The sequence below is a fragment of the Bombina bombina genome, chromosome 2 (assembly GCF_027579735.1).
Source record: "Bombina bombina isolate aBomBom1 chromosome 2, aBomBom1.pri, whole genome shotgun sequence".
In the NCBI taxonomy this organism is placed as follows: domain Eukaryota; kingdom Metazoa; phylum Chordata; class Amphibia; order Anura; family Bombinatoridae; genus Bombina; species Bombina bombina.
The window spans coordinates 1445332935-1445358751 of NC_069500.1; the positions used below are offsets into that span (position 1 = coordinate 1445332935).

A 25817-nucleotide genomic window follows, 5' to 3' on the forward strand; every position below is an offset into this window, starting at 1 on the left:
TAGAATTTAAAATGCATGGGGCAATGCGGGACAGATGGCAAGCAACCCGGGACAGCGGGACAGACCCCCTAAAATCGTGACTATCCCGCAAAAATTGGGACAGTTGGGAGGTATTCGTAACACACTCATGTTCTTATACTTTGAGTGTTTGACATCTTCTGTTTAGGAAATCATTTTGTAGTAATTAGGTTTATGGAAAACAACATTTCTAAGTGCTTTAAGTGTCTGTTTATTGATTGCAAGCTTGTGTGTCCAGCTTCCTACCAACCCCCTCTACCCTAGATTATGTGTAAATATTTTATCTCAGAGGTGACACTGTTGTTGTTGAGGAGACCCCAGGAGGCCACAGCATTGTAAGGAACACAGTTGTTACTGGGTTAATCTGATCTCCCGCCCCCTATATATCATCAGGTAAAGCCATAGACCCCTCTCTATCCCTCTTGTGTTTGCCACTGACCTCAGCCCTCATTGCCATGGCTAAATATCTGCTGCTGACTCTGATTCTTTGCCTGCCAAAGCTGGTTCTGATGAGGCATTTACCTCTGAAGGGATGGGGCAATGAGATAATGTCATGGAAGAAATGTCTGCCATGCCAGGAAGATAGGTGCCCTCCAGAACCCCAGCGTTGTCCTGCTGGAAAGGTTAGAGGTCACTGTGGATGTTGCTGGGAATGTGCCAATGTGGAGGGGCAAATGTGTGACCTGCCCTTACAGGAGGAAAGCTTTGGGGCATGTGGAGAAGGTTTGCAGTGCCAAGTGAAAGCTGGGCACAGTGATGAGCCACAGTGTGTCTGTATCAACCAGGAGAGTGTGTGTGGCACAGACAGACGGACTTACAAGAACCTATGTCGCCTTCAAGAAGCTGCCAGGACAAAGAAAAGACTTCAGCTAGCTGTGGCACACATTGGGCCATGCCAGGAAGGTTAGTACAACCAGCAGATCTGCAAATGGCATACTTAACATGCCCTGGTGTCTGTGTATTAGGAGAATGTGAGAAGTATGTGCCCTGGTGTCTTTTTATTAGGAGGAAATGAGAGTATGTGCCCTGGTGTCTGTGTATTAGGGAGAAGAGAGAGGTATGTGCCCTAGTGTCTGTGTATTAGGAGGAAGTGAGGAGGTGAGAGGTACATGCCCTGGTGTCTGTGTATTAGGAGGAGGTGAGAGGTACTTGCCCTGGTGTCTGTGTATTAGGAGGAGGTGAGAGGTACGTGCCCTGGTGTCTGTGTATTAGGAGGAGGTGAGAGGTACTTGCCCTGGTGTCTGTGTATTAGGAGGAGGTGAGAGGTACGTGCCCTGGTGTCTGTGTATTAGGAGGAGGTGAGTGGTACGTGTCCTGGTGTCTGTGTATTAGGAGCAGGTTAGAGGTACGTGCCCTGGTGTCTGTGTATTAGGGGAAGGTGAGAGGTACGTGCCCTAGTGTCTGTGTATTGGGAAGAGGTGAGAGGTACATGCCCTGGTGTCTGTGTATTAGGAAGAGGTGAGAGGTATGTGCCCTGGTGTCTGTGTATTAGGGGAAGGTGAGAGGTACGTGCCCTGGTGTCTGTGTATTAGGAGGAGGTGAGAGGTACGTACCCTGGTGTCTGTGTATTAGGAGGAGGTGAGAGGTACGTACCCTGGTGTCTGTGTATTAGGAGGAGGTGAGAGGTACGTACCCTGGTGTCTGTGTATTAGGAGGAAGTGAGAGGTACGTACCCTGGTGTCTGTGTATTAGGAGGAGGCGAGAGGTACGTGCCCTAGTGTCTGTGTATTAGGAGGAGGTGAGAGGTACGTGCCCTGGTGTCTATGTATTAGGAGGAGGTGAGAGGTACGTGCCCTGGTGTCTGTGTATTAGGAGGAGGTGAGAGGTACGTACCCTGGTGTCTGTGTATTAGGAGGAGGTGAGAGGTACGTGCCCTGGTGTCTGTGTATTAGGAGGAGGCGAGAGGTACGTGCCCTGGTGTCTGTGTATTAGGAGGAGGTGAGAGGTACGTACCCTGGTGTCTGTGTATTAGGAGGAGGTGAGAGGTACGTGCCCTGGTGTCTGTGTATTAGGAGGAGGCGAGAGGTACGTGCCCTAGTGTCTGTGTATTAGGAGGAGGTGAGAGGTACGTGCCCTGGTGTCTATGTATTAGGAGGAGGTGAGAGGTATGTGCCCTGGTGTCTGTGTATTAGGAGGAGGTGAGAGGTACATACCCTGGTGTCTCTGTATTAGGAGTAGGTGAGAGGTATGTGCCCTGGTGTCTCTGTATTAGGAGGAGGTAAGAGGTACTTACCCTGGTGTCTGTGTATAAGAAGAGGTATGTGCCCTGGTGTCTGTGTATTAGGAGAAGGTGAGAGGTACATGCCCTGGTGTCTGTGTATTAGGAGGAGGTGAGAGGTACATGCCCTGGTGTCTGTGTATTTGGAGGTGAGAGGTACGTGCCCTGGTGTCTGTGTATTAGGAAGAGGTGAGAGGTACGTGCCCTGGTGTCTATGTATTAGGAGGAGGTGAGAGGTACGTGCCCTGGTGTCTGTGTATTAGGAGGAGGTGAGAGGTATGTGCCCTGGTGTCTGTGTATTAGGAGGAGGTGAGAGGTACATACCCTGGTGTCTCTGTATTAGGAGTAGGTGAGAGGTATGTGCCCTGGTGTCTCTGTATTAGGAGGAGGTAAGAGGTACTTACCCTGGTGTCTGTGTATAAGAAGAGGTATGTGCCCTGGTGTCTGTGTATTAGGAGGAGGTGAGAGGTACGTGCCCTGGTGTCTGTGTATTGGGAGGAGGTGAGAGGTACGTGCCCTGGTGTCTGTGTATTAAGAGGAGGTGAGAGGTATGTGCCCTGGTGTCTGTGTATTAGGAGGTGAAAGGTACGTGCCCTGGTGTCTGTGTATTAGGAGGAGGTGAGAGGTACGTGCCCTGGTGTCTGTGTATTAGGAGGAGGTGAGAGGTACGTGCCCTGGTGTCTGTGTAAGCATACCCCCCAACTGTTCCAATTTTCGCGGGACAGTCCCGATTTTAAGGGTCTATCCCCCTGTCCCGGGTTGCTAGCCATCTGTCCCGACTTGCCCCAGGCATTAAAAAATTTTTTTTTTTAATTCTATTGGGCCCATACTCAGAAGCAGCTGGCTTTGCTCTCACAGGGTTAGAATATGATACCTGTTAGATTCCCTGTGGAAAAGGAATGGTGTCTGGGTTAAGCAGGAGTAAGAAGGCTGTATACACTCTGACCAGGGGTAATGGTGACCTCTCTAACCTACCTTTGGTAATGATGATATCTAACCCCTGGTGATAATACTAGCATGCCTTCAGTTTTATACAATGAGCAGTGCTAATACCAGGGTAACGAACAGTGGCAGCCGCAGACTGCCAGCTAATGTGCTTGCCAACCCCAGGATGAAGTGTATACTATGTAGTGTGTGTGTACCTGCATGTATAAGTGTATGCTATGTAGTGTGTGTGTGTATCTGCATGTATAAGTGTATGCTATGTAGTGTGTGTGTATCTGCATGTATAAGTGTATGCTATGTAGTGTGTGTGTACCTGCATGTATAAGTGTATGCTATGTAGTGTGTGTGTATCTGCATGTATAAGTGTATGCTATGTAGTGTGTGTGTATCTGCATGTATAAGTGTATGCTATGTAGTGTGTGTGTGTATCTGCATGTATAAGTGTATGCTATGTAGTGTGTGTGTGTATCTGCATGTATAAGTGTATGCTATGTAGTGTGTGTGTGTATCTGCATGTATAAGTGTATGCTATGTAGCGTGTGTATCTGCATTTTTAAGTGTATGCTATGTAGTGTGTGTGTATCTGCATGTATAAGTGTATGCTATGTAGTGTGTGTGTATCTGCATGTATAAGTGTATGCTATGTAGTGTGTGTGTATGTGTCTGCATGTATAAGTGTATGCTATGTAGTGTGTGTGTGTATCTGCATGTATAAGTGTATGCTATGTAGTGTGTGTGTATCTGCATGTATAAGTGTATGCTATGTAGTGTGTGTGTATCTGCATGTATAAGTGTATGCTATGTAGTGTGTGTGTATCTGCATGTATAAGTGTATGCTATGTAGTGTGTGTGTGTGTGTCTGCATGTATAAGTGTATGCTATGTAGTGTGTGTATCTGCATGTATAAGTGTATGCTATGTAGTGTGTGTGTATCTGCATGTATAAGTGTATGATATGTAGTGTGTGTGTATCTGCATGTATAAGTGTATGCTATGTAGTGTGTGTGTATCTGCATGTATAAGTGTATGCTGTGTAGTGTGTGTGTATCTGCATGTATAAGTGTATGATATGTAGTGTGTGTGTATCTGCATGTATAAGTGTATGCTGTGTAGTGTGTGTGTATCTGCATGTATAAGTGTATGCTATGTAGCGTTTGTGTATCTGCATGTATAAGTGTATGATATGTAGTGTGTATCTGCATGTATAAGTGTATGCTGTGTAGTGTGTGTGTATCTGCATGTATAAGTGTATGCTATGTAGCGTATGTGTATCTGCATGTATAATTAATTAATTATTAAATGTCCAATTAAGATAAAAATATTTAGCAATGCCTTTGCAAAGGCTAATTAAATGCATAGCTCACATAGCCATACCAGTGGTTTGAGCTTCTGTTTGATTTAGAATTTTATTTATATTACTTTGGTCTTATGATTTTTTAAAGCCCTGCCCACCACATTTCAATTTTTTTGCTGCGGGGGGGGGGGCTCTTTTGAATTTTGAAATGTTGGGAGGTATGTATTAGGAGGAGGTAAGAGGTACGTACCCTGGTGTCTGTGTATTAGGAGGCGAGAGGTACGTGTCCTGTTGTCTGTGTATTAGGAGTATGTTAGAGGTGCGTGCCCTGGTGTAGTCTGTGTATTAGGAGCAGGTTAGAGGTACGGTACGTGCCCTGGTGTCTGTGTATTAGGAGCAGGTTAGAGGTACGTGCCCTGGTGTCTGTGTATTAGGGGGAAGTGAGAGGTACGTACCTTGGTGTCTGTGTATAAGGAGTAGGTGAGAGGTACATGCCCTGGTGTCTGTGTATTAGGAGGAGGTGAGAGGTACGTGCCCTGGTGTCTGTGTATTAGGAGGAGGTGAGAGGTACATGCCCTGCTGTCTGTATATTAGGAGGAGGTGAGAGGTACGTGCCCTGCTGTCTGTGTATTAGGAGGAGGTGAGAGGTACATGCCCTGCTGTCTGTGTATTAGGAAGAGGTGAGAGGTACGTGCCCTGCTGTCTGTGTATTAGGAGGAGGTGAGAGGTACGTGCCCTGGTGTCTGTGTATTAGGAGCAGGTTAGAGGTAAGTGTCCTGGTGTCTGTGTATTAGGAGGAGGTGAGAGGTACATGCCCTGGTGTCTGTGTATTAGGAGGAGGTGAGAGGTACATGCCCTGGTGTCTGTGTATTAGGAGGTGAGAGGTGCGTGCCCTGGTGTCTGTGTATTAGGAGGTGAGAGGTACATGCCCTGGTGTCTGTGTATTAGGAGGTGAGAGGTGCGTGCCCTGGTGTCTGTGTATTAGGAGGAGGTGAGAGGTACATGCCCTGGTGTCTGTGTATTAGGAGGAGGTGAGAGGTACATGCCCTGCTGTCTGTGTATTAGGAGGAGGTGAGAGGTACGTGCCCTGCTGTCTGTGTATTAGGAGGAGTTGAGAGGTACACGCCCTGGTGTCTGTTTATTAGGAGCAGGTTAGAGGTAAGTGTCCTGGTGTCTGTGTATTAGGAGGAGGTGAGAGGTACGTGCCCTGGTGTCTGTGTATTAGGAGGAGGTGAGAGGTACATGCCCTGGTGTCTGTGTATTAGGAGGAGGTGAGAGGTAAGTGTCCTGGTGTCTGTGTATTAGGAGGTGAGAGGTAAGTGTCCTGTTGTCTGTGTATTAGGAGGTGAGAGGTACGTGCCCTGGTGTCTGTGTATTAGGAGGAGGTGAGAGGGACATACCCTGGTTTCTGTGTATTAGGAGTTGAGAGGTACGTGCCCTGGTGTCTGTGTATTAGGAGTTGAGAGGTACGTGCCCTGGTGTCTGTGTATTAGGAGGTGAGAGGTACGTGCCCTGGTGTCTGTGTATTAGGAGGTGAGAGGTACGTGCCCTGGTGTCTGTGTATTATGAGGCGAGAGGTACTTGCCCTGGTGTCTCTGTATTAGGAGGTTAGAGGTACGTGCCCTGGTGTCTGTGTATTTGGAGGCGAGAGGTACGTGCCCTGATGTCTGTTTATTTGGAGGCGAGAGGTACGTGCCCTGGTGTCTGTGTATTTGGAGGCGAGAGGTACGTGCCCGGTGTCTGTGTATTTGGAGGCGAGAGGTACGTGCCCTGGTGTCTGTGTATTAGGAGGTGAGAGGTACGTGCCCTGGTGTCTGTGTATTAGGAGGAGGTGAGAGGTACGTGCCCTGGTGTCTGTGTATTAGTAGGAGGTGAGAGGTACGTGCCCTAGTGTCTGTGTATTAGGAGGTGAGAGGTACATGTCCTGGTGTCTGTGTATTAGGAGGTGAGAGGTACGTGCCCTAGTGTCTGTGTATTAGGAGGAGGTGAGAGGTAAGTGCCCTGGTGTCTGTGTATTAGGAGGTGAGAGGTACATACCCTGGTGTCTGTGTATTAGGAGGTGAGAGGTACGTGCCCTAGTGTCTGTGTATTAGGAGGTGAGAGGTACGTCACGTGTCCTGGTGTCTGTGTATTAGGAGGTGAGAGGTACGTGTCCTGGTGTCTGTGTATTAGGAGGTGAGAGGTACGTGCCCTAGTGTCTGTGTATTAGGAGGAGGTGAGAGGTAAGTGCCCTGGTGTCTGTGTATTAGGAGGTGAGAGGTACGTGCCCTGGTGTCTGTGTATTAGGAGGTGAGAGGTACGTGCCCTGGTGTCTGTGTATTAGGCGGAGGTGAGAGGTACATGCCCTGGTGTCTGTGTATTAGGAGGAGGTGAGAGGTACGTGTCCTGGTGTCTGTGTATTAGGAGGAGGTGAGAGGTACTTGCCCTGGTGTCTGTGTATTAGGAGGAGGTGAGAGGTACATGCCCTGGTGTCTGTGTATTAGGAGGAGGTGAGAGGTACGTGCCCTGGTGTCTGTGTATTAGGAGGAGGTGAGAGGTACATGCCCTGGTGTCTGTGTATTAGGAGGAGGTGAGAGGTACATGCCCTGGTGTCTGTGTATTAGGAGGAGGTGAGAGGTACATGCCCTGGTGTCTGTGTATTAGGAGGTGAGAGGTACGTGTCCTGGTGTCTGTGTATTAGGAGGTGAGAGGTACGTGCCCTGGTGTCTGTGTATTAGGAGGAAGTGAGAGGTACGTGCCCTGGTGTCTGTGTATTAGGAGCAGTTTAGAGGTAAGTGTCCTGGTGTCTGTGTATTAGGAGGAGGTGAGAGCTACGTGCCCTGGTGTCTGTGTATTAGGAGGTGAGAGGTACGTGCCCTGGTGTCTGTGTATTAGGAGGAGAGAGGTATGTGCCCTGGTGTCTGTGTATTAGGAGGTGAGAGGTACGTGCCCTGGTGTCTGTGTATTAGGAGCAGGCGAGAGGTACGTGCCCTGGTGTCTGTGTATTTGGAGGCGAGAGGTACGTGCCCTGGTGTCTGTGTATTTGGAGGCGAGAGGTACGTGCCCGGTGCCTGTGTATTTGGAGGCGAGAGGTACGTGCCCTGGTGTCTGTGTATTAGGAGGTGAGAGGTACGTGCCCTGGTGTCTGTGTATTAGGAGGAGGTGAGAGGTACGTGCCCTAGTGTCTGTGTATTAGGAGGTGAGAGGTACGTGTCCTGGTGTCTGTGTATTAGGAGGTGAGAGGTACGTGCCCTAGTGTCTGTGTATTAGGAGGAGGTGAGAGGTAAGTGCCCTGGTGTCTGTGTATTAGGAGGTGAGAGGTACATACCCTGGTGTCTGTGTATTAGGAGGTGAGAGGTACGTGCCCTAGTGTCTGTGTATTAGGAGGTGAGAGGTACGTCACGTGTCCTGGTGTCTGTGTATTAGGAGGTGAGAGGTACGTGTCCTGGTGTCTGTGTATTAGGAGGTGAGAGGTACATGCCCTGGTGTCTGTGTATTAGGAGGAGGTGAGAGGTACGTGCCCTGGTGTCTGTGTATTAGGAGGAGGTGAGAGGTAAGTGCCCTGGTGTCTGTGTATTAGGAGGTGAGAGGTACATACCCTGGTGTCTGTGTATTAGGAGGTGAGAGGTACGTGCCCTGGTGTCTGTGTATTAGGCGGAGGTGAGAGGTACGTGCCCTGGTGTCTGTGTATTAGGCGGAGGTGAGAGGTACATGCCCTGGTGTCTGTGTATTAGGCGGAGGTGAGAGGTACATGCCCTGGTGTCTGTGTATTAGGAAGAGGTGAGAGGTACGTGCCCTGGTGTCTATGTATTAGGAGGAGGTGAGAGGTACGTGTCCTGGTGTCTATGTATTAGGAGGAGGTGAGAGGTACGTGTCCTGGTGTCTGTGTATTAGGAGGAGGTGAGAGGTACATGCCCTGGTGTCTGTGTATTAGGAGGAGGTGAGAGGTACGTGCCCTGGTGTCTATGTATTAGGAGGAGGTGAGAGGTACGTGTCCTGGTGTCTGTGTATTAGGAGGAGGTGAGAGGTACATGCCCTGGTGTCTGTGTATTAGGAGGAGGTGAGAGGTACGTGCCCTGGTGCCTGTGTATTAGGAGGAGGTGAGAGGTACATGCCCTGGTGTCTGTGTATTAGGAGGTGAGAGGTACGTGCCCTGGTGTCTGTGTATTAGGAGGAGGTGAGAGGTACATGCCCTGGTGTCTGTGTATTAGGAGGAGGTGAGAGGTACATGCCCTGGTGTCTGTGTATTAGGAGGAGGTGAGAGGTACGTGCCCTGGTGCCTGTGTATTAGGAGGAGGTGAGAAGTACGTGCCCTGGTGTCTGTGTATTAGGAGGTGAGAGGTACGTGCCCTGGTGTCTGTGTATTAGGAAGAGGTGAGAGGTACATGCCCTGGTGTCTGTGTATTAGGAGGAGGTGAGAGGTACATGCCCTGGTGTCTGTGTATTAGGAGGAGGTGAGAGGTACATGCCCTGGTGTCTGTGTATTAGGAGGAGGTGAGAGGTACATGCCCTGGTGTCTGTGTATTAGGAGGAGGTGAGAGGTACGTGCCCTGGTGTCTGTGTATTAGGAGGTGAGAGGTACGTGCCCTGGTGTCTGTGTATTAGGAGGTGAGAGGTACATGCCCTGGTGTCTGTGTATTAGGAGGTGAGAGGTACGTGCCCTGGTGTCTGTGTATTAGGAGGAGGTGAGAGGTACGTGCCCTGGTGTCTGTGTATTAGGAGGAGGTGAAAGGTACATGCCCTGGTGTCTGTGTATTAGGAGGAGGTGAGAGGTACGTGTCCTGGTGTCTGTGTATTAGGAGGTGAGAGGTACGTGCCCTGGTGTCTGTGTATTAGGAAGAGGTGAGAGGTACATGCCCTGGTGTCTGTGTATTAGGAGGAGGTGAGAGGTACATGCCCTGGTGTCTGTGTATTAGGAGGAGGTGAGAGGTACATGCCCTGGTGTCTGTGTATTAGGAGGAGGTGAGAGGTACATGCCCTGGTGTCTGTGTATTAGGAGGAGGTGAGAGGTACATGCCCTGGTGTCTGTGTATTAGGAGGAGGTGAGAGGTACGTGTCCTGGTGTCTGTGTATTAGGAGGTGAGAGGTACGTGCCCTGGTGTCTGTGTATTAGGAGGAAGTGAGAGGTACGTGCCCTGGTGTCTGTGTATTAGGAGCAGTTTAGAGGTAAGTGTCCTGGTGTCTGTGTATTAGGAGGAGGTGAGAGCTATGTGCCCTGGTGTCTGTGTATTAGGAGGTGAGAGGTATGTGCTCTGGTGTCTGTGTATTAGGAGGTGAGAGGTACATGCCCTGGTGTCTGTGTATTAGGAGGCGAGAGGTACGTGCCCTGGTGTCTGTGTATTAGGAGGAGAGAGGTATGTGCCCTGGTGTCTGTGTATTAGGAGGTGAGAGGTACGTGCCCTGGTGTCTGTGTATTAGGAGCAGGCGAGAGGTACGTGCCCTGGTGTCTGTGTATTAGGAGGTGAGAGGTACGTGCCCTGGTGTCTGTGTATTAGGAGGTGAGAGGTACGTGCCCTGGTGTCTGTGTATTAGGAGGAGGTGAGAGGTACATGCCCTGGTGTCTGTGTATTAGGAGGAGGTGAGAGGTACATGCCCTGGTGTCTGTGTATTAGGAGGAGGTGAGAGGTATGTGCCCTGGTGTCTGTGTATTAGGAGATGAGAGGTGCGTGCCCTGGTGTCTGTGTATTAGGAGGTGAGAGGTACGTGCCCTGGTGTCTGTGTATTAGGAGGAGGTGAGAGGTACATGCCCTGGTGTCTGTGTATTAGGAGGAGGTGAGAGGTATGTGCCCTGGTGTCTGTGTATTAGGAGATGAGAGGTACGTGCCCTGGTGTCTGTGTATTAGGAGGTGAGAGGTACGTGCCCTGGTGTCTGTGTATTAGGAGGTGAGCGGTACATGCCCTGGTGTCTGTGTATTAGGAGGCGAGAGGTACGTGCCCTGGTGTCTGTGTATTAGGAGGTGAGAGGTACATGCCCTGGTGTCTGTGTATTAGGAGGCGAGAGGTACGTGCTCTGGTGTCTGTGTATTAGGAGGTGAGAGGTGCGTGCCCTGGTGTCTGTGTATTAGGAGGTGAGAGGTACGTGCCCTGGTGTCTGTGTATTAGGAGATGAGAGGTACGTGCCCTGGTGTCTGTGTATTAGGAGGTGAGAGGTACGTGCCCTGGTGTCTGTGTATTAGGAGGTGAGAGGTACATTCCCTGGTGTCTGTGTATTAGGAGGCGAGAGGTACGTGCCCTGGTGTCTGTGTATTAGGAGGAGAGAGGTATGTGCCCTGGTGTCTGTGTATTAGGAGGTGAGAGGTACGTGCCCTGGTGTCTGTGTATTAGGAGCAGGCGAGAGGTACGTGCCCTGGTGTCTGTGTATTAGGAGGAGGTGAGAGGTACATGCCCTGGTGTCTGTGTATTAGGAGGAGGTGAGAGGTACATGCCCTAGTGTCTGTGTATTAGGAGGAGGTGAGAGGTACATGCCCTGGTGTCTGTGTATTAGGAGGTGAGAGGTGCGTGCCCTGGTGTCTGTGTATTAGGAGGTGAGAGGTACGTGTCCTGGTGTCTGTGTATTAGGAGATGAGAGGTACGTGCCCTGGTGTCTGTGTATTAGGAGGTGAGAGGTACGTGCCCTGGTGTCTGTGTATTAGGAGATGAGAGGTACGTGCCCTGGTGTCTGTGTATTAGGAGGTTAGAGGTACGTGCCCTGGTCTCTGTATTAGGAGGTGAGAGGTACGTGCCCTGGTGTCTGTGTATTAGGAGGTGAGAGGTACGTGCCCTGGTGTCTGTGTATTAGGAGGTGAGAGGTACGTGCCCTGGTGTCTGTGTATTAGGAGGTGAGAGGTACGTGCCCTGGTGTCTGTGTATTAGGAGGTGAGAGGTATGTGCCCTGGTGTCTGTGTATTAGGAGGTGAGAGGTATGTGCTCTGGTGTCTGTGTATTAGGAGGTGAGAGGTGCGTGCCCTGGTGTCTGTGTATTAGGAGGTGAGAGGTACGTGCCCTGGTGTCTGTGTATTAGGAGATGAGAGGTACGTGCCCTGGTGTCTGTGTATTAGGAGGTGAGAGGTACGTGCCCTGGTGTCTGTGTATTAGGAGGTGAGAGGTACGTGCCCTGGTGTCTGTGTATTAGGAGGTGAGAGGTACGTGCCCTGGTGTCTGTGTATTAGGAGGTGAGAGGTACGTGCCCTGGTGTCTGTGTATTAGGAGCTGGCGAGAGGTACGTGCCCTGGTGTCTGTGTATTAGGAGCAGGCGAGAGGTACGTGTCCTGGTGTCTGTGTATTAGGAGGTTAGAGGTACGTGCCCTGGTCTCTGTATTAGGAGGTGAGAGGTGCGTGCCCTGGTGTCTGTGTATTAGGAGGTGAGAGGTACGTGTCCTGGTGTCTGTGTATTAGGAGAAGAGAGGTACGTGCCCTGGTGTCTGTGTATTAGGAGGTTAGAGGTACGTGCCCTGGTCTCTGTATTAGGAGGTGAGAGGTACGTGCCCTAGTGTCTGTGTATTTGGAGGTGAGAGGTACGTGCCCTGATGTCTGTGTATTAGGAGGTGAGAGGTACGTGCCCTGGTGTCTGTGTATTAGGAGGTGAGAGGTACGTGCCCTGGTGTCTGTGTATTAGGAGGTGAGAGGTACGTGCCCTGGTGTCTGTGTATTAGGAGGTGAGAGGTACATGCCCTGGTGTCTGTGTATTAGGAGGAGAGAGGTATGTGCCCTGGTGTCTGTGTATTAGGAGGTGAGAGGTACGTGCCCTGGTGTCTGTGTATTAGGAGCTGGCGAGAGGTACGTGCCCTGGTGTCTGTGTATTAGGAGCAGGCGAGAGGTACGTGTCCTGGTGTCTGTGTATTAGGAGGTTAGAGGTACGTGCCCTGGTCTCTGTATTAGGAGGTGAGAGGTGCGTGCCCTGGTGTCTGTGTATTAGGAGGTGAGAGGTACGTGTCCTGGTGTCTGTGTATTAGGAGAAGAGAGGTACGTGCCCTGGTGTCTGTGTATTAGGAGGTTAGAGGTACGTGCCCTGGTCTCTGTATTAGGAGGTGAGAGGTACGTGCCCTGGTGTCTGTGTATTAGGAGGTGAGAGGTACGTGCCCTGGTGTCTGTGTATTAGGAGGTGAGAGGTACGTGCCCTGGTGTCTGTGTATTAGGAGGTGAGAGGTACGTGCCCTGGTGTCTGTGTATTAGGACGTGAGAGGTATGTGCCCTGGTGTCTGTGTATTAGGAGGTGAGAGGTATGTGCTCTGGTGTCTGTGTATTAGGAGGTGAGAGGTGCGTGCCCTGGTGTCTGTGTATTAGGAGGTGAGAGGTACGTGTCCTGGTGTCTGTGTATTAGGAGGAGAGAGGTATGTGCCCTGGTGTCTGTGTATTAGGAGGTGAGAGGTACGTGCCCTGGTGTCTGTGTATTAGGAGCAGGCGAGAGGTACGTGCCCTGGTGTCTGTGTATTAGGAGGAGGTGAGAGGTACGTGCCCTGGTGTCTGTGTATTAGGAGGTGAGAGGTACGTGCCCTGGTGTCTGTGTATTAGGAGCAGGCGAGAGGTACGTGCCCTGGTGTCTGTGTATTAGGAGGTGAGAGGTACGTGCCCTGGTGTCTGTGTATTAGGAGGTGAGAGGTACGTGCCCTGGTGTCTGTGTATTAGGAGGTGAGAGGTACGTGCCCTGGTGTCTGTGTATTAGGAGCAGGCGAGAGGTACGTGCCCTGGTGTCTGTGTATTAGGAGGAGGTGAGAGGTACATGCCCTGGTGTCTGTGTATTAGGAGGAGGTGAGAGGTACATGCCCTGGTGTCTGTGTATTAGGAGGTGAGAGGTATGTGCCCTGGTGTCTGTGTATTAGGAGGAGAGAGGTATGTGCCCTGGTGTCTGTGTATTAGGAGGTGAGAGGTACGTGCCCTGGTGTCTGTGTATTAGGAGCAGGCGAGAGGTACGTGCCCTGGTGTCTGTGTATTAGGAGGTGAGAGGTACGTGCCCTGGTGTCTGTGTATTAGGAGGTGAGAGGTACGTGCCCTGGTGTCTGTATATTAGGAGCAGGCGAGAGGTACGTGCCCTGGTGTCTGTGTATTAGGAGGAGGTGAGAGGTACATGCCCTGGTGTCTGTGTATTAGGAGGAGGTGAGAGGTACATGCCCTGGTGTCTGTGTATTAGGAGGTGAGAGGTGCGTGCCCTGGTGTCTGTGTATTAGGAGGTGAGAGGTACGTGTCCTGGTGTCTGTGTATTAGGAGATGAGAGGTACGTGCCCTGGTGTCTGTGTATTAGGAGGTTAGAGGTACGTGCCCTGGTCTCTGTATTAGGAGGTGAGAGGTACGTGCCCTAGTGTCTGTGTATTTGGAGGTGAGAGGTACGTGCCCTGGTGTCTGTGTATTAAGAGGTGAGAGGTACGTGCCCTGGTGTCTGTGTATTAGGAGGTGAGAGGTATGTGCCCTGGTGTCTGTGTATTAGGAGGTGAGAGGTATGTGCTCTGGTGTCTGTGTATTAGGAGGTGAGAGGTGCGTGCCCTGGTGTCTGTGTATTAGGAGGTGAGAGGTACGTGCCCTGGTGTCTGTGTATTAGGAGATGAGAGGTACGTGCCCTGGTGTCTGTGTATTAGGAGGTGAGAGGTACGTGCCCTGCTGTCTGTGTATTAGGAGATGAGAGGTACGTGCCCTGGTGTCTGTGTATTAGGAGGAGGTGAGAGGTACATGCCCTGGTGTCTGTGTATTAGGAGGAGGTGAGAGGTACATGCCCTGGTGTCTGTGTATTAGGAGGAGGTGAGAGGTACATGCCCTGGTGTCTGTGTATTAGGAGGAGGTGAGAGGTACGTGCCCTGCTGTCTGTGTATTAGGAGATGAGAGGTACGTGCCCTGGTGTCTGTGTATTAGGAGGTGAGAGGTACGTGTCCTGGTGTCTGTGTATTAGGAGGTGAGAGGTACGTGCCCTGGTGTCTGTGTATTAGGAGGTGAGAGGTACGTGCCCTGGTGTCTGTGTATTAGGAGGTGAGAGGTACGTGCCCTGGTGTCTGTGTATTAGGAGCAGGCGAGAGGTACGTGCCCTGGTGTCTGTGTATTAGGAGCAGGCGAGAGGTACGTGTCCTGGTGTCTGTGTATTAGGAGGTTAGAGGTACGTGCCCTGGTCTCTGTATTAGGAGGTGAGAGGTGCGTGCCCTGTGTATTAGGAGGTGAGAGGTACGTTTCCTGGTGTCTGTGTATTAGGAGATGAGAGGTACGTGCCCTGGTGTCTGTGTATTAGGAGGTTAGAGGTACGTGCCCTGGTCTCTGTATTAGGAGGTGAGAGGTACGTGCCCTGGTGTCTGTGTATTAGGAGGTGAGAGGTACGTGCCCTGGTGTCTGTGTATTAGGAGGTGAGAGGTACGTGCCCTGGTGTCTGTGTATTAGGAGGTGAGAGGTATGTACCCTGGTGTCTGTGTATTAGGAGGTGAGAGGTATGTGCTCTGATGTCTGTGTATTAGGAGGTGAGAGGTGCGTGCCCTGGTGTCTGTGTATTAGGAGGTGAGAGGTACGTGTCCTGGTGTCTGTGTATTAGGAGATAAGAGGTACGTGCCCTGGTGTCTGTGTATTAGGAGGTGAGAGGTACGTGCCCTGGTGTCTGTGTATTAGGAGGTGAGAGGTACGTGCCCTGCTGTCTGAGTATTAGGAGGTGAGAGGTACATGCCCTGGTGTCTGTGTATTAGGAGGAGGTGAGAGGTACATGCCCTGGTGTCTGTGTATTAGGAGGTGAGAGGTGCGTGCCCTGGTGTCTGTGTATTAGGAGGTGAGAGGTACGTGTCCTGGTGTCTGTGTATTAGGAGATGAGAGGTACGTGCCCTGGTGTCTGTGTATTAGGAGGTTAGAGGTACGTGCCCTGGTCTCTGTATTAGGAGGTGAGAGGTACGTGCCCTGGTGTCTGTGTATTAGGAGGTGAGAGGTGCGTGCCCTGGTGTCTGTGTATTAGGAGGTGAGAGGTACGTGTCCTGGTGTCTGTGTATTAGGAGATGAGAGGTACGTGCCCTGGTGTCTGTGTATTAGGAGGTTAGAGGTACGTGCCCTGGTCTCTGTATTAGGAGGTGAGAGATACGTGCCCTAGTGTCTGTGTATTTGGAGGTGAGAGGTACGTGCCCTGGTGTCTGTGTATTAAGAGGTGAGAGGTACGTGCCCTGGTGTCTGTGTATTAGGAGGTGAGAGGTATGTGCCCTGGTGTCTGTGTATTAGGAGGTGAGAGGTATGTGCTCTGGTGTCTGTGTATTAGGAGGTGAGAGGTGCGTGCCCTGGTGTCTGTGTATTAGGAGGTGAGAGGTACGTGCCCTGCTGTCTGTGTATTAGGAGATGAGAGGTACGTGCCCTGGTGTCTGTGTATTAGGAGGTGAGAGGTACGTGCCCTGGTGTCTGTGTATTAGGAGGTGAGAGGTACGTGCCCTGGTGTCTGTGTATTAGGAGGTGAGAGGTACGTGCCCTGGTGTCTGTGTATTAGGAGGTGAGAGGTACGTGCCCTGGTGTCTGTGTATTAGGAGCAGGCGAGAGGTACGTGCCCTGGTGTCTGTGTATTAGGAGCAGGCGAGAGGTACGTGTCCTGGTGTCTGTGTATTAGGAGGTTAGAGGTACGTGCCCTGGTCTCTGTATTAGGAGGTGAGAGGTGCGTGCCCTGTGTATTAGGAGGTGAGAGGTACGTTTCCTGGTGTCTGTGTATTAGGAGATGAGAGGTACGTGCCCTGGTGTCTGTGTATTAGGAGGTTAGAGGTACGTGCCCTGGTCTCTGTATTAGGAGGTGAGAGGTACGTGCCCTGGTGTCTGTGTATTAGGAGGTGAGAGGTACGTGCCCTGGTGTCTGTGTATTAGGAGGTGAGAGGTACGTGCCCTGGTGTCTGTGTATTAGGAGGTGAGAGGTACTTGCCCTGGTGTCTGTGTATTAGGAGGTGAGAGGTATGTGCCCTGGTGTCTGTGTATTAGGAGGTGAGAGGTATGTGCTCTGGTGTCTGTGTATTAGGAGGTGAGAGGTGCGTGCCCTGGTGTCTGTGTATTAGGAGGTGAGAGGTACGTGTCCTGGTGTCTGTGTATTAGGAGATGAGAGGTACGTGCCCTGGTGTCTGTGTATTAGGAGGTGAGAGGTACGTGCCCTGGTGTCTGTGTATTAGGAGGTGAGAGGTACGTGCCCTGCTGTCTGTGTATTAGGAGGTGAGAGGTACGTGCCCTGGTGTCTGTGTATTAGGAGGTGAGAGGTACGTGCCCTGGTGTCTGTGTATTAGGAGGTGAGAGGTACGTGCCCTGGTGTCTGTGTATTAGGAGGAGGTGAGAGGTACATGCCCTGGTGTCTGTGTATTAGGAGGCAAGAGGTACGTGCCCTGGTGTCTGTGTATTAGAAGGTGAGAGGTACGTGCCCTGGTGTCTGTGTATTTGGAGGAGGTGAGAGGTACGTGCCCTGGTGTCTGTGTATTAGGAGGTGAGAGGTACGTGACCTGGTGTCTGTGTATTAGGAGGCAAGAGGTACGTGCCCTGGTGTCTGTGTATTAGGAGGAGGTGAGAGGTACGTGCCCTGGTGTCTGTATTTGGAGGCGGTGAGAGGTACGTGCCCTGGTGTCTGTGTATTAGAAGTACCTGTGTATTGTGTGCTTTTTTACTATAGTAACATTTTCTTCTTTCCTCAGCTCCAGTTTTTCTCGGGGCCCCTCGGGCCATGTTGGCCCTCAATGGACAGAGCATTATTCTAGGTTGTGAAGTGTCTGCACAGCCACTGGCAGAGATAGCATGGAGGAAGGAAGGTACTGAGGGGGCATTACCCGGGGAGAGTCGTCACATAATAGTGCAGGTAAAGTCCTGAAACTGCTGGTCCCCTGCTACTGACTCTCTCTGACACTCTGACTGTGTGCATGCGCCTCACTCTGTCTCTCTCATCTATCAGTCAACGTGCGCCTCACTCTGTCTCTCTCCACTCTGTCTGTGTGCATGCACTTCACTATGTCTCTCTCCCCTCTGTCTGTGTGCATGCGTCTCATTCTCTCTCCCCTCTGTCTGTGTGCATGCGCCTTACTCTGTCTCTCTCCCCTCTGTCTGTGTGCATGCGCCTCACTCTGTCTCTCTCCCCTCTGTCTGTGTGCATGCGCCTCACTCTGTCTCTCTCCCCTCTGTCTGTGTGCATGCGCCTCACTCTGTCTCTCTCCCCTCTGTCTGTGTGCATGCGCCTCACTCTGTCTCTCTCCCCTCTGTCTGTGTGCAGGTGTCTCACTCTGTCTCTCTCCCCTCTGTCTGTGTGCATGCACCTCACTCTGTGTCTCTCCCCTCTGTCTCTGTGCATGCGCCTCACTCTGTCTCTCTCCCCTCTGACTGTCTGCATGCGTCTCACTCTGTGTCTCTCCCCTCTGTCTGTGTGCATGCACCTCGCTCTGTCTCTCTCCCCTCTGTCTGTGTGCACCTCACTCTTTGTCTCTCCCCTCTGTCTGTGTGCATGCACTTCACTTTATCTCTCTCCCCTCTGTCTGTGTGCATGCGTCTCACTCTGTCTCTCTCCCCTCTGTCTGTGTGCATGCGTCTCACTCTGTCTCTCTCCCCTCTGTCTGTGTGCATGCGTCTCACTCTGTCTCTCTCCCCTCTGTCTGTGTGCATGCGTCTCACTCTGTCTCTCTCCCCTCTGTCTGTGTGCATGCGTCTCACTCTCTCTCCCCTCTGTCTGTGTGCATGCGCCTCACTCTCTCTCCCCTCTGTCTGTGTGCATGCGCCTCACTCTCTCTCCCCTCTGTCTGTGTGCATGCACCTCACTCTCTCTCCCCTCTGTCTGTGTGCATGCGCCTCACTCTCTCTCCCCTCTGTCTGTGTGCATGCGCCTCACTCTCTCTCCCCTCTGTCTGTGTGCATGCGCCTCACTCTGTCTCTCTCCCCTCTGTCTGTGTGCATGCGCCTCACTCTGTCTCTCTCCCCTCTGACTGTGTGCATGTGCCTCACTCTATGTCTCTCCCCTCTGTCTGTGTGCATGCGCCTCACTCTGTCTCTCTCCCCTCTGACTGTGTGCATGCGTCTCACTCTGTATCTCTCCCCTCTGTCTGTGTGCATGTGTCTCACTCTGTCTCTCTCCCCTTTGTCTGTGTGCATGCACCTCACTCTGTCTCTCTCCCCTCTGTCTGTGTGCATGCGCCTTACTCTGTCTCTCTCCCCTCTGTCTGTGTGCATGCGCCTCACTCTGTCTCTCTCCCCTCTGTCTGTGTGCATGCGCCTCACTCTGTCTCTCTCCCCTCTGTCTGTGTGCATGCGCCTCACTCTGTCTCTCTCCCCTCTGTCTGTGTGCAGGTGTCTCACTCTGTCTCTCTCCCCTCTGTCTGTGTGCATGCACCTCACTCTGTGTCTCTCCCCTCTGTCTCTGTGCATGCGCCTCACTCTGTCTCTCTCCCCTCTGACTGTCTGCATGCGTCTCACTCTGTGTCTCTCCCCTCTGTCTGTGTGCATGCACCTCGCTCTGTCTCTCTCCCCTCTGTCTGTGTGCACCTCACTCTTTGTCTCTCCCCTCTGTCTGTGTGCATGCACTTCACTTTATCTCTCTCCCCTCTGTCTGTGTGCATGCGTCTCACTCTGTCTCTCTCCCCTCTGTCTGTGTGCATGCGTCTCACTCTGTCTCTCTCCCCTCTGTCTGTGTGCATGCGTCTCACTCTGTCTCTCTCCCCTCTGTCTGTGTGCATGCGTCTCACTCTGTCTCTCTCCCCTCTGTCTGTGTGCATGCGTCTCACTCTCTCTCCCCTCTGTCTGTGTGCATGCGCCTCACTCTCTCTCCCCTCTGTCTGTGTGCATGCGCCTCACTCTCTCTCCCCTCTGTCTGTGTGCATGCACCTCACTCTCTCTCCCCTCTGTCTGTGTGCATGCACCTCACTCTCTCTCCCCTCTGTCTGTGTGCATGCGCCTCACTCTCTCTCCCCTCTGTCTGTGTGCATGCGCCTCACTCTGTCTCTCTCCCCTCTGTCTGTGTGCATGCGCCTCACTCTGTCTCTCTCCCCTCTGACTGTGTGCATGTGCCTCACTCTATGTCTCTCCCCTCTGTCTGTGTGCATGCGCCTCACTCTGTCTCTCTCCCCTCTGACTGTGTGCATGCGTCTCACTCTGTATCTCTCCCGTCTGTGTGCATGTGTCTCACTCTGTCTCTCTCCCCTCTGTCTGTGTGCATGCACCTCACTCTGTCTCTCTCCCCTCTGACTGAGTGCATGTGCCTCACTCTATGTCTCTCCCCTCTGTCTGTGTGCATGCGCCTCACTCTGTCTCTCTCCCCTCTGACTGTCTGCATGCGTCTCACTCTGTGTCTCTCCCCTCTGTCTATGTGCATGCACCTCACTCTGTCTCTCTCCCCTCTGTCTGTGTGCATGCACCTCACTCTGTCTCTCCCTTCTCTCTGTGTGCATGTGCCTCACTCTGTCTCTCTCCCCTTTGTCTGTGTGCATGTGCCTCACTCTGTTTCTCTCCCTTTTGTCTGTGTGCATGTGCCTCACTCTGTGTCTCTCCCCATCTGTCTGTGTGCATGTGCCTCACTCTGTTTCTCTCCCTTTTGTCTGTGTGCATGTGCCTCACTCTGTGTCTCTCCACTCTGTCTGTGTGCATGTGCCTCTCTCTGTGTCTCCTCTCTGTCTGTGTGCATGCGCCTTACTCTTTCTCTCTCTTTCCCCTCTGTCTGTGTGCATGTGCCTCACTCTGTCTCTCTCCCCTCTGTCTGTGTGCATGCGCTTCACTCTGTGCCTCTCCCCTCTGTCTGTGTGCATGCGCCTCACTCTGTCTTTCTCCCCTCTGTCTGTGTGCATGCGCCTCACTCTGTCTCTCTCCCCTCTGTCTGTGTGCATGTGCCTCACTCTGTGTCTCTCCCCTCTGTCTGTGTGCATGCGCCTCACTCTGTCTCTCTCCCCTTTGTCTGTGTGCATGTGCCTCACTCTGTCTCTCTCCCCACTGTCTGTGTGCATGCACCTCACTCTGTCTCTCTCCCCTCTTTCCGTGTGCATGCGCCTCACTCTGTGTCTCTCCCCTCTGTCTGTGTGCATGCAACTCACTCTGTCTCTCCCCTCTGTCTGTGTGCATGCTCCTCACTCTGTGTCTCTCCCATCTGTCTGTGTGCATGCACCTCACTCTGTGTCTCTCCCATCTGTCTGTGTGCATGCTCCTCACTCTGTGTCTCTCCCATCTGTCTGTGTGCATGCGCCTCACTCTGTGTCTCTCCCCTCTGTCTGTGTGCATGCACCTCACTCTGTGTCTCTCCCATCTGTCTGTGTGCATGCGCCTCACTCTGTCTCTCTCCCCTCTGTCTGTGTGCAGGTGTCTCACTCTGTCTCTCTCCCCTCTGTCTGTGTGCATGCACCTCACTCTGTGTCTCTCCCCTCTGTCTCTGTGCATGCGCCTCACTCTGTCTCTCTCCCCTCTGACTGTCTGCATGCGTCTCACTCTGTGTCTCTCCCCTCTGTCTGTGTGCATGCACCTCGCTCTGTCTCTCTCCCCTCTGTCTGTGTGCATGCGCCTCACTCTGTCTCTCTCCCCTCTGTCTGTGTGCATGCGCCTCACTCTGTCTCTCTCCCCTCTGTCTGTGTGCAGGTGTCTCACTCTGTCTCTCTCCCCTCTGTCTGTGTGCATGCACCTCACTCTGTGTCTCTCCCCTCTGTCTCTGTGCATGCGCCTCACTCTGTCTCTCTCCCCTCTGACTGTCTGCATGCGTCTCACTCTGTGTCTCTCCCCTCTGTCTGTGTGCATGCACCTCGCTCTGTCTCTCTCCCCTCTGTCTGTGTGCACCTCACTCTTTGTCTCTCCCCTCTGTCTGTGTGCATGCACTTCACTTTATCTCTCTCCCCTCTGTCTGTGTGCATGCGTCTCACTCTGTCTCTCTCCCCTCTGTCTGTGTGCATGCGTCTCACTCTGTCTCTCTCCCCTCTGTCTGTGTGCATGCGTCTCACTCTGTCTCTCTCCCCTCTGTCTGTGTGCATGCGTCTCACTCTGTCTCTCTCCCCTCTGTCTGTGTGCATGCGTCTCACTCTCTCTCCCCTCTGTCTGTGTGCATGCGCCTCACTCTCTCTCCCCTCTGTCTGTGTGCATGCGCCTCACTCTCTCTCCCCTCTGTCTGTGTGCATGCACCTCACTCTCTCTCCCCTCTGTCTGTGTGCATGCACCTCACTCTCTCTCCCCTCTGTCTGTGTGCATGCGCCTCACTCTCTCTCCCCTCTGTCTGTGTGCATGCGCCTCACTCTGTCTCTCTCCCCTCTGTCTGTGTGCATGCGCCTCACTCTGTCTCTCTCCCCTCTGACTGTGTGCATGTGCCTCACTCTATGTCTCTCCCCTCTGTCTGTGTGCATGCGCCTCACTCTGTCTCTCTCCCCTCTGACTGTGTGCATGCGTCTCACTCTGTATCTCTCCCGTCTGTGTGCATGTGTCTCACTCTGTCTCTCTCCCCTCTGTCTGTGTGCATGCACCTCACTCTGTCTCTCTCCCCTCTGACTGAGTGCATGTGCCTCACTCTATGTCTCTCCCCTCTGTCTGTGTGCATGCGCCTCACTCTGTCTCTCTCCCCTCTGACTGTGTGCATGCGTCTCACTCTGTATCTCTCCCGTCTGTGTGCATGTGTCTCACTCTGTCTCTCTCCCCTCTGTCTGTGTGCATGCACCTCACTCTGTCTCTCTCCCCTCTGACTGAGTGCATGCGCCTCACTCTGTCTCTCTCCCCTCTGTCTGTGTGCATGCGCCGCACTCTGTCTCTCTCCCCTCTGACTGTCTGCATGCGTCTCACTCTGTGTCTCTCCCCTCTGTCTATGTGCATGCACCTCACTCTGTCTCTCTCCCCTCTGTCTGTGTGCATGCACCTCACTCTGTCTCTCCCTTCTCTCTGTGTGCATGTGCCTCACTCTGTCTCTCTCCCCTTTGTCTGTGTGCATGTGCCTCACTCTATGTCTCTCCCCTCTGTCTGTGTGCATGCGCCTCACTCTGTCTCTCTCCCCTCTGACTGTGTGCATGCGTCTCACTCTGTATCTCTCCCCTCTGTCTGTGTGCATGTGTCTCACTCTGTCTCTCTCCCCTTTGTCTGTGTGCATGCACCTCACTCTGTCTCTCTCCCCTCTGTCTGTGTGCATGCGCCTTACTCTGTCTCTCTCCCCTCTGTCTGTGTGCATGCGCCTCACTCTGTCTCTCTCCCCTCTGTCTGTGTGCATGCGCCTCACTCTGTCTCTCTCCCCTCTGTCTGTGTGCATGCGCCTCACTCTGTCTCTCTCCCCTCTGTCTGTGTGCAGGTGTCTCACTCTGTCTCTCTCCCCTCTGTCTGTGTGCATGCACCTCACTCTGTGTCTCTCCCCTCTGTCTCTGTGCATGCGCCTCACTCTGTCTCTCTCCCCTCTGACTGTCTGCATGCGTCTCACTCTGTGTCTCTCCCCTCTGTCTGTGTGCATGCACCTCGCTCTGTCTCTCTCCCCTCTGTCTGTGTGCACCTCACTCTTTGTCTCTCCCCTCTGTCTGTGTGCATGCACTTCACTTTATCTCTCTCCCCTCTGTCTGTGTGCATGCGTCTCACTCTGTCTCTCTCCCCTCTGTCTGTGTGCATGCACCTCACTCTGTCTCTCTCCCCTCTGTCTGTGTGCATGCGTCTCACTCTGTCTCTCTCCCCTCTGTCTGTGTGCATGCGTCTCACTCTGTCTCTCTCCCCTCTGTCTGTGTGCATGCGTCTCACTCTCTCTCCCCTCTGTCTGTGTGCATGCGCCTCACTCTCTCTCCCCTCTGTCTGTGTGCATGCGCCTCACTCTCTCTCCCCTCTGTCTGTGTGCATGCACCTCACTCTCTCTCCCCTCTGTCTGTGTGCATGCACCTCACTCTCTCTCCCCTCTGTCTGTGTGCATGCGCCTCACTCTCTCTCCCCTCTGTCTGTGTGCATGCGCCTCACTCTGTCTCTCTCCCCTCTGTCTGTGTGCATGCGCCTCACTCTGTCTCTCTCCCCTCTGACTGTGTGCATGTGCCTCACTCTATGTCTCTCCCCTCTGTCTGTGTGCATGCGCCTCACTCTGTCTCTCTCCCCTCTGACTGTGTGCATGCGTCTCACTCTGTATCTCTCCCGTCTGTGTGCATGTGTCTCACTCTGTCTCTCTCCCCTCTGTCTGTGTGCATGCACCTCACTCTGTCTCTCTCCCCTCTGACTGAGTGCATGTGCCTCACTCTATGTCTCTCCCCTCTGTCTGTGTGCATGCGCCTCACTCTGTCTCTCTCCCCTCTGACTGTCTGCATGCGTCTCACTCTGTGTCTCTCCCCTCTGTCTATGTGCATGCACCTCACTCTGTCTCTCTCCCCTCTGTCTGTGTGCATGCACCTCACTCTGTCTCTCCCTTCTCTCTGTGTGCATGTGCCTCACTCTGTCTCTCTCCCCTTTGTCTGTGTGCATGTGCCTCACTCTGTTTCTCTCCCTTTTGTCTGTGTGCATGTGCCTCACTCTGTGTCTCTCCCCATCTGTCTGTGTGCATGCACCTCACTCTGTGTCTCTCCACTCTGTCTGTGTGCATGTGCCTCTCTCTGTGTCTCCTCTCTGTCTGTGTGCATGCGCCTTACTCTTTCTCTCTCTTTCCCCTCTGTCTGTGTGCATGTGCCTCACTCTGTCTCTCTCCCCTCTGTCTGTGTGCATGCGCTTCACTCTGTGCCTCTCCCCTCTGTCTGTGTGCATGCGCCTCACTCTGTCTTTCTCCCCTCTGTCTGTGTGCATGCGCCTCACTCTGTCTCTCTCCCCTCTGTCTGTGTGCATGTGCCTCACTCTGTGTCTCTCCCCTCTGTCTGTGTGCATGCGCCTCACTCTGTCTCTCTCCCCTTTGTCTGTGTGCATGTGCCTCACTCTGTCTCTCTCCCCACTGTCTGTGTGCATGCACCTCACTCTGTCTCTCTCCCCTCTTTCCGTGTGCATGCGCCTCACTCTGTGTCTCTCCCCTCTGTCTGTGTGCATGCAACTCACTCTGTCTCTCCCCTCTGTCTGTGTGCATGCTCCTCACTCTGTGTCTCTCCCATCTGTCTGTGTGCATGCACCTCACTCTGTGTCTCTCCCATCTGTCTGTGTGCATGCACCTCACTCTGTGTCTCTCCCCTCTGTCTGTGTGCATGCTCCTCACTCTGTGTCTCTCCCATCTGTCTGTGTGCATGCGCCTCACTCTGTGTCTCTCCCCTCTGTCTGTGTGCATGCACCTCACTCTGTGTCTCTCCCATCTGTCTGTGTGCATGCGCCTCACTCTGTCTCTCTCCCCTCTGTCTGTGTGCAGGTGTCTCACTCTGTCTCTCTCCCCTCTGTCTGTGTGCATGCACCTCACTCTGTGTCTCTCCCCTCTGTCTCTGTGCATGCGCCTCACTCTGTCTCTCTCCCCTCTGACTGTCTGCATGCGTCTCACTCTGTGTCTCTCCCCTCTGTCTGTGTGCATGCACCTCGCTCTGTCTCTCTCCCCTCTGTCTGTGTGCATGCGCCTCACTCTGTCTCTCTCCCCTCTGTCTGTGTGCATGCGCCTCACTCTGTCTCTCTCCCCTCTGTCTGTGTGCAGGTGTCTCACTCTGTCTCTCTCCCCTCTGTCTGTGTGCATGCACCTCACTCTGTGTCTCTCCCCTCTGTCTGTGTGCATGCGCCTCACTCTGTCTCTCTCCCCTCTGACTGTCTGCATGCGTCTCACTCTGTGTCTCTCCCCTCTGTCTGTGTGCATGCACCTCACTCTGTCTCTCTCCCCTCTGTCTGTGTGCACCTCACTCTTTGTCTCTCCCCTCTGTCTGTGTGCATGCACTTCACTTTATCTCTCTCCCCTCTGTCTGTGTGCATGCGTCTCACTCTGTCTCTCTCCCCTCTGTCTGTGTGCATGCGTCTCACTCTGTCTCTCTCCCCTCTGTCTGTGTGCATGCGTCTCACTCTGTCTCTCTCCCCTCTGTCTGTGTGCATGCGTCTCACTCTGTCTCTCTCCCCTCTGTCTGTGTGCATGCGTCTCACTCTCTCTCCCCTCTGTCTGTGTGCATGCGCCTCACTCTCTCTCCCCTCTGTCTGTGTGCATACGCCTCACTCTCTCTCCCCTCTGTCTGTGTGCATGCACCTCACTCTCTCTCCCCTCTGTCTGTGTGCATGCACCTCACTCTCTCTCCCCTCTGTCTGTGTGCATGCGCCTCACTCTCTCTCCCCTCTGTCTGTGTGCATGCGCCTCACTCTGTCTCTCTCCCCTCTGTCTGTGTGCATGCGCCTCACTCTGTCTCTCTCCCCTCTGACTGTGTGCATGTGCCTCACTCTATGTCTCTCCCCTCTGTCTGTGTGCATGCGCCTCACTCTGTCTCTCTCCCCTCTGACTGTGTGCATGCGTCTCACTCTGTATCTCTCCCGTCTGTGTGCATGTGTCTCACTCTGTCTCTCTCCCCTCTGTCTGTGTGCATGCACCTCACTCTGTCTCTCTCCCCTCTGACTGAGTGCATGTGCCTCACTCTATGTCTCTCCCCTCTGTCTGTGTGCA

At 52.8% G+C, this 25817-nt stretch overlaps 1 protein-coding gene across 1 annotated transcript in view; it reads left to right on the plus strand.

Moving 5' to 3' along the window:
• The first annotated feature begins 473 nt into the window (after nucleotides 1–473).
• LOC128647619 (kazal-type serine protease inhibitor domain-containing protein 1-like) overlaps nucleotides 474–25817 on the plus strand; it is a 71583-nt gene continuing 46239 nt past the window's right edge. The window contains exons 1-2 of the mRNA XM_053700375.1: nucleotides 474–921; nucleotides 17029–17189. Of these exons, the coding sequence (XP_053556350.1) occupies nucleotides 474–921; nucleotides 17029–17189 (609 nt within the window). The remainder of the gene's footprint in view (nucleotides 922–17028; nucleotides 17190–25817) is intronic.